Source organism: Falco biarmicus, chromosome 13 (genome assembly GCF_023638135.1).
Source record: "Falco biarmicus isolate bFalBia1 chromosome 13, bFalBia1.pri, whole genome shotgun sequence".
Classification (NCBI taxonomy): Eukaryota; Metazoa; Chordata; class Aves; order Falconiformes; family Falconidae; genus Falco; species Falco biarmicus.
Window position 1 is genome coordinate 19,980,187 of NC_079300.1, and position 7,625 is coordinate 19,987,811.

General features: G+C 49.5%; 1 protein-coding gene across 1 annotated transcript; it reads left to right on the forward strand.

The window, feature by feature from the left end:
• Positions 1 to 759: 759 nt before the first annotated feature.
• CCDC195 (coiled-coil domain containing 195) lies at positions 760 to 6,364 on the forward strand. The gene is given in 4 exon segments (XM_056358882.1): positions 760 to 1,745; positions 3,090 to 3,351; positions 6,234 to 6,323; positions 6,325 to 6,364. Coding segments are annotated over 4 exon segments (657 nt in total). The 5' UTR covers positions 760 to 1,480.
• Positions 6,365 to 7,625: the final 1,261 nt, after the last annotated feature.

Consider the following 7,625-nt stretch of genomic DNA (forward strand, 5'->3'; position numbering starts at 1 on the left):
CAAGATTAATGCCAGCACGTCAAGCCCAGGCTGCCAACAGCCCTGCAAGGGGGAACGCAGCAGGGCTTGGTGTGCTCTTCCCCTGGAAAAATCCATATAGCTGCATATTCCTGCAGGAATTCCAGCAAGTCCTACCTGCCCTTGTTAGGCATGGCATGCTGCTGTAGTTGGAGGGGAGGGGGGGAAGCAAGCACAGCATGAACTACAGGAGCCACTTCGTCCTTGTGAAGTGCTTTCTGAGGATGCTGCTCCCAAGGCGGCAGCACCACCCCCACAGGAACATGCCCAAGGGCAAAGCTCCTTGCCTGCATCCTTGTTTTTCTCTCAATTCCAGTAGTTTCTACCCAACTGCCCGGTAGCTGCTTGGCAGCAGCACCTCCTCACAGACCTGACAGCTTCCTCTGACACCCTCTGGAAAAAAACAAAACCAAGTCATCTCTTGTTTTGAGCATCTCACACCAGCTTTCCTTTCTTCCCCCGGGCTCCAGCAGCAAAGCAGTGTGCACACAGCTGGAACGCCTTTGGTTTTTTCTCAGATATTTCTGAGTCACTGCTGAGCTACTGGAAGGGGAATGGTCTCAAAACAAAAGGTGTGTTAAATTATTTTCCCGCTGGCTTTCTGTCATTCTCAGTTTTGTATTGTGAAGTGGTGGGGGGTGGGAAGGATGTTCCACAGGTTTTTTTGCATTTTACTGCTAGCAGAAAGCTCGCTTTAGGGACTAGGTGATGAGAGCAGCACAGAGGATTGTGTTTCCCTGCCTAATGCAAGATTCATGCTTGGTCTGTCTCTCCTTACACTCCTGGGATGCTGGTGCAGGCGCCCCATTCCAGCAAGGGTGCCCGGGAAGGGGCAGCGGGCTCCGCTGTGGCCGCTCAGCAGTCTACCTGCTCGTCCATCACCACTGTTGGCGTCCTTCGTTAACAGCGGGGGGCTTGCACTGTATCAGCTTTCGTTTGGAAATTTCATTTTCATTTGAGAATTTGCTAATTCTTTTCCAGGTGCACAGAGCAAAACAGAGTAACTCGCCCAGTGTTAAGGGGAAGAGGAACTGCAGCCCAGCAAAACGGGACCCCTCCAGTGGGGCGACCGCTGGCCTTCTTGGATAAACCAAAGGAAACAGGCTCCGTCCTCCGTGGTCCCTTTGGAGAAAACCAAAGCCTGAGACAAGCGCGGGGGCGGGAGGGGTTTGTGATGGTGCAGGATACCATGTTGACAGTGATTTGCGCAGCATGCGAGAGGCCAGCTCTGCTCTGAAAAACGAGACCTGAATGAATAAAAGATGGGCTCTCTCCTAGGAACTGACAGCTCAGCCCAGCCCTCCAGGTGGTGGGAGCCAGCCCCAGCCCTGTGTGCGGGGACGGACTCCCATCCTCTGCAGGCTTTTAAGGGCAGGATCCCCCCGCCACCGGTTCACGAGGTCCTCTGCAGGGCGGGCGCTTTGGCAGGGGCACGGGGAGCCCCGCTGTGTGGTGTGGGACTATGGAGGGAAACTTGCACCTCCTCCAAATCATCCGCAAGATGCGTTCCCAAATCAATACGCTGGAGAGGGAAAACAGAGCCCTGAGGGGAGAACTGCAGGCCTGTGGGCAGAGACCTGTGCCACCAGTGAGAGAGGCAGCAGGAGAAGGTGGGAACAGCAACGTGAGGAGCCTCACCAGTGATGGGGAAGGACCAGCTGTCTCTCCAGCATCCCTGCATGGAAGCATCGTGGCTGTTCCCGCTCCGGCACCAAAGGAGCAGACAGGTACCAAAGAGCCAGGGCTGTCCATGGCACCTGTGTGTGCTGCCCATGCAGGATCTCCCAGCCCAGCTGTTATGTGTCCGCAGGGAATGGGAGACGAGCCACTGCCTGCCTAGTAAACTTGATGGAAGTGCTCTGGCCTCCTTCAGCGCCCACATCCAAAATCAGCTGTTGCACTCTGTGGTCCTTTCAGGGGGGTACCTGCATCCCCCAAGCTGAGCTTGCTTTGCTGCTGCTGCTTAAGCAAGGAGTTCAACTCAGAGTTCCGTTTGTCCTTGCTTAAACAGACTTTGACTTACTGCTTTGAGGTTTTGTGGGCACGGACTGTCTTGCCCATGCCTTGTCCCCTGTCTGTTCTAGCCAGAAAAGGACCAACAGCTGTAATCGGGCCGTAACCTCTCTTGCCTTAGTAAAAGATGAGGAAAAACTCTACAAAGAGTAACAAACAGTGCTGGGTCGCACACATCACACCAGATGTGCAGTTTCTTTTTGCAGATAATGCAGTTAGTTTTGGCTGAGGGAGAGAGGGGCCAGTGTAGGGGAATAAACTTTCTTCACGATTTTATCAGAGGGGAAATATGGAAACATTCCTCGTTATAGAAGAGTAGTTGGGACTTCCGTAGGATTAAATGAAGCAGGAATTAGAGCAAAATGTTGTTTGGTGAGAAGTTGTTATCTAGAAGTGGATGTGGTTATTGGCAGGGTCAGGCTGTTTGGTATCGTATGTGCTTGAGGCCTGTCGGCTGCTTGACTGGTGTCTGTGATGTCCAGTCGGCTGGAAAACTGCCTCACTAACGCAACGTCCTGGCGTTAGCGTGGTGTGTGCTATGAGCTGCAGCTGCCATTACAGCCCATGTGCTCCGCAGCGCTGGCGGCTGACCCAGCCTCGGCTCTGAACCAGCCTCCGGGGGATGTCCTGGCCACGGAGAAATGCGCCTACAAGTTTTGACAGAGACAAGTCCGTGAAAATGTATGAGATGAGAGGTGGAAGAGCACTAGTGGACTTACGTGAAGCTAGACGAGTGCTGCCAGGTCAGGTTACTGACCCGAGGGCCTCTTAAACTGAGGCTGCTAGTGGCTATGGGTGTCACCAGCTTGGAACAGGTGGCTGGTCTTTCCGCAGCATGGAAGGTGTGCGGAGTGCCTTCCAGCCTTGTGGCTCTCCCCCTGCAGCTGCCTTCTGGGGAAGGGGGGATCCCCATGGGCTGTACGGCCGCCTCTGCTTTTCAGCCTTGCCCCGTACAAAACTTTTCTACACCAAGAGAAAGTGATTAAAAATACATCAAGGCTATCGGAATTCTCATTATTTTTACTGTTCCTAGCTCTGTTTTTGTCTCTGCTGCTCAGATACCACCATGACCGTGCGGCGCTACACCATGGCATCAGCGGTGCCTGCTCCTTCCAGCGCGAGGGCTCCCCGGGCCGGCAAGAGGGCTCCGAGCCGCAGGCTCCCGGCCACACCAGGCAGTGCCTGGCCACCAGCCCCTCCTGCTGCCACGTACCTCACCGGCAGACAGGAGGAAGGGCTTGAAAAAATGCCAGCCAGCTGTCTTTCATACAGTCGTTCCAGTCAAATGAAGCTGTTCCAGCAGCATGTCTATAAGTGCAGGTAGGTTCAGTTTGCCTTCGCAGCATCACCTGCCTGGGCTGGTTGCAATTTTCACCTAATAACCTATATGGATGTTGTTTGGGGAGTTATTTCGTTATTAGCAGGCTCTTTGTTTGAACCTATATGGGCACGGAGCAGCTGGGAGACCTCTCTGGGGTAACCTGCCCTGCTCCTCCTTGCCAGTGTCGGCAGTTTTGATTTACTACAGAAAGGAGAAGCTGAGGGAAGAGGGTTGAAATCTTCTCTCCATTAAAGCCAGGCAGAGTTTTGCAGATTGATGTGTTGTTCTGACAAGCTAAGCTTGAAAGGGATTTTTATCTTTGAACAAAAAGCATGGAGATATCAAGGAACTTTGAACTACGCTTTTGAAAGTGTGATTAATATGGCTCATAGATTTAGATGCAGTATCATATTTCCCCTGTAATTGAAGCATTACCAATTAATGCTGTCAGCCTTGAGAAAAATACTTTCAGGACAGCTTCTAAATTAAGTGAAATGGCAGCTGGACAAGCCCTGAGCGTCTTTGCTCGTTGATGAGCAGCTTTCCAACACAGGGCAACAACCACGGGTAGAAGCACCAGTAATGACACTGTGACATGGGACAGCCCCAGTCCCCTCCTGCTGCTGGTATATACACCCCAGCAACCCGTGGGGACTGCTGGGTTTAGCACTGGTCATGCCGCGCTTAAAAGAAGAAGAATCCCAATGGCCTGGAAGTGCGTGCGTTTGGACAGGGAGGAGCCCGTGCGCCCACCTGCCCACGCGTGTCCCAGGGCGCAGGGCTCCCGTGGCTCCTGCTCGGCGGCTGTGCAGCTGCGGGGGGCCGTGTCCCTGTGCTGGCTTGCCCCTCTGTCCGCCTGGCACGTCCGTACCACCCTGCTACAGCAACGCAGCCCCATGGCAGGCCAGTGGGCAGCCTGTGCAAACCCTGCTAGGAGCCCAGCTCCTTGCAGAGGGGCTGGAGGGGACCAGCAGGTCAAATTTTCACAGGCACCTATGTTTTTGTGTAAGAGCATTTGGGAGTCCAATGTTTTACAGCACTTAAACATCTAAATTTAGTCCCTGGCAGGGAACTCGTATGGTTTTCGAAAGCACCCTGACTCTGTAACTCTGGATTTCAGCATATGCCCCGCTGGGTCCAGGGAAACTTAAGACTCTCGGTGCACATAAACACTCGGGAGACGTTTGCCCTGAAGGAGCTCACGTGGGAAGTGAGTGTGCTAGGAAACACAGGGTCAGCATACAGGAGCAGGAGTGGCAATGGCAAATGCTGCTGCTTTCTCATACAAGCAAGAGAGCTTTCAAAGCAATCAAACCGGCAATGCAGATCTATTGCAGCTAATGCCTTGGGACCTACAGACTTAAAAGCACCAGCTACGCAGCGGACAAAGGAACGGCGCCGACTATTTTATCGCTGCCTTTAGAGCTGCCTTGTCAGCTCTGAACAGTAGTGAGTGTGGCACCGTGACTCACAGCCACGCAGTGTCAGCTGCTTTAGGAGGAGAAAGGGCCATGGAAAGAGCTTTTAACCTAACCCCCTCAGCAGACTGGGTGATACCCTGAAGCGTGAAGCTTTGTGTGTTTCTTATACCAAAAAATGTTAATGCATTTTCTGGTTGTAATGGTGGATGTTTCTGTTATATACACAAAGGTCTAACAGCAGTCTTAGTAAGCTTTTGACTAGTAGGATAACGTGTGGCAATGAGTTCAGCAAGCTAATTAAGCTTAACTTTTTACAGTGATGACATTTGTGCTTCCCAGCATGCTGGTCCATGTCAGGTTTTCCTATTCTTTAACTAGTGTTGTTTTCTCATGTTTTCCTCTAAAGCTATAATACTACATGTGATGTTCGGTATTTTTGCTTTAAAATTAACTCCGTAGAAGTATCACTTTGGATTTATCTAGGCTGCAGTTACATCCAAGTAATAGAACAACAGCACTGCTAACAAATATCACTAATTTACAGGTCAACATTTTCATTCATATATGCTAAAGCATTATTTATACCATGCAGTTCTCACTTTTTTTGTAAATAAAAAAAAAAAGGACTAAGTATTTTAATACATTAGGCAGGATAAGAGAGGCTGAGAACTGTTTTCAGGGCTATTGTCGTAAAATTACAAAAGGTACAAGGTCCATTTGGTACAGATGTCACCATTGAGGTGTTTAGGCTTGATGGTTTCACCTTCCAGTGGGACCGGTCTGATTGGCAGGTGAGAAGGGGCAAGGAAATGGTGGAGGTCCTCTGCCCTGCAGGACACCCCCCGGTGACCATCAATAAATACTTCCATAGTTTCATTATTTTTCCTGCCTCATGCTCCTGAAGGGCCTGAGTGCACCAACAGCAATTGCACAGGACAGTCAGGATGAAAAGCAAAGCTCCGCAGTACCCGATCTATTTACTTGCCAAACCGACCAGGTTTGGGACACATCAAGGAGCACGTTTCTCCCTCTGCTTTCACAGCTAGCGTTGTAATCTCCCGCACACACACGCACTGCTTGCAAACCACTGTTCTCGCACCCGCCTGCAGTAGCTGGGTGCTGATGCCTACCAACTGAAGGACCTCCGGGTCCACGTGGTTCACGTGCACCCCAAGGGGTCTGCACGCACGGCGGGTGCTCTGCACATACGCATCAGGGGCCCGCAGAGGCACGTGAGGCTGGACTGGGAAAAGGCAGATGCTTGCAGCAGACGGATAGACAGGCAGCCCCCATCATGCTTGATCCCTTGGGAAAACTCTGTGAACGGCATGAAATCCTGCCTCCATGCAGCATGCAGGTGCTGGAAGCATCTACCTTTTGCTTGCCCGTTTGTTTGATTTACTTTCTTTGCATGTTTTATACGTTTGTAATCCTCACAATGCTTTCTCATTTTTCCCCAGAGGTAAAGTAAAGGCTGTTAGTTTCCTCTTACCGATGGATATATCGTCATACGCTGCGAAGCAAGGTTCCCTCAAAAGCCCACAAAATCAGAACACAACAGTTAACCACCATCGCTGAGAAGGATATGTGAGCCGGTGAATTTTTAAAGGCCCATCGATTCTCAAGATCAATTGGCCTTAAATGATAGCTGTGTGTCAGGTTCCTTTCCTGCAAAATGCTTTGGCAGGATGCCTGCCAAGAACCACCTGGGTGTCGGGTCACTGGCCCCATGTTTAGCATGGAAATGGAAGCCACAACATAGCCATCCGGAAGCCCAAGCAACGTGATGAAGCCACACGATAGCAAAGGTGCCTCCATAAAGCAGCTTTGCAGAGATTTAGAGTACGCAACATGCCTCAAGGATCCCTCAACTTAGGACTGCTGTGAACAGGGTGTTGAAGCTGGGTTTGATGTGTTTGTCACAAAAAGTGGGAACCATGTCACTGCTTGCATTTGCCGATTCCCTTGCCAGAAAAGTATTTGATGCAAACAACAAAATAAGAGCTATTAAAGAGCCTGTGAGGTTTTCTCCATATGTAAAACTTTAAAACTTCACAGTGCTAACACAGCAGAGTTAAGAAGGTGTTACAGAGCCAGTTAATGCTACTCTAAATCTCTGCAAAGCTTGGCAATGGCTGTTCATGCACGTGTGGGGTTTGCCTCTAAGGGAGCGCAGTGGAGGGTAAAGAATAACCAGTATGGAAGCGCGACTACAAATCTGTTTCCAACTTGGCGTGTTCATCCAGCCCAAGACTAAAGGCTGTACACCATGTTAAAATAGGAAGAACTGTGAATATCAGAATTTTCCAGGAATGGCTTCTCAGCACAGCTCAGATCAAAAATCATCAGCAGAAATTCAGCTAACAGGTGCAAAATCAATGTGAGCAAGAACTACAAGCAGCTTGTAAAAAATTAGGAGTGCTTGTTAGTTCTAGTCATATGAGTAAAGATAGTGTCCCACATGTTTGTTTTGATTACAAGTATTTATGGAACCAAAATACTGCACGTTGCTATTTCTTTATGTACATGAAGCACTGATGATTGAATATTGTAGAAAGAATGCATGAAAAGATGTTTCTACTGATAACTTTAAGGAAGATTTTCATCTCATTGTCTACACAAACTCTTGAGCCTTCAAAAGTGAAAGCAGAGACCTGCTGGAAAAAAAAAATCCCTTCTGGATTTTCTGTGATGTTATACACTTGTATAAAAATCTGTGCTTCTTTTTCATTTTGAAATTCACCATGTTTTGTATATTCAAGTACATTTTTAATACATTCTCACCAGTGAAGTAATGATTTCAATGTCACTGCTATTTTATTTGTAGATTTTTATTTTCAGCTTGGGCCCAC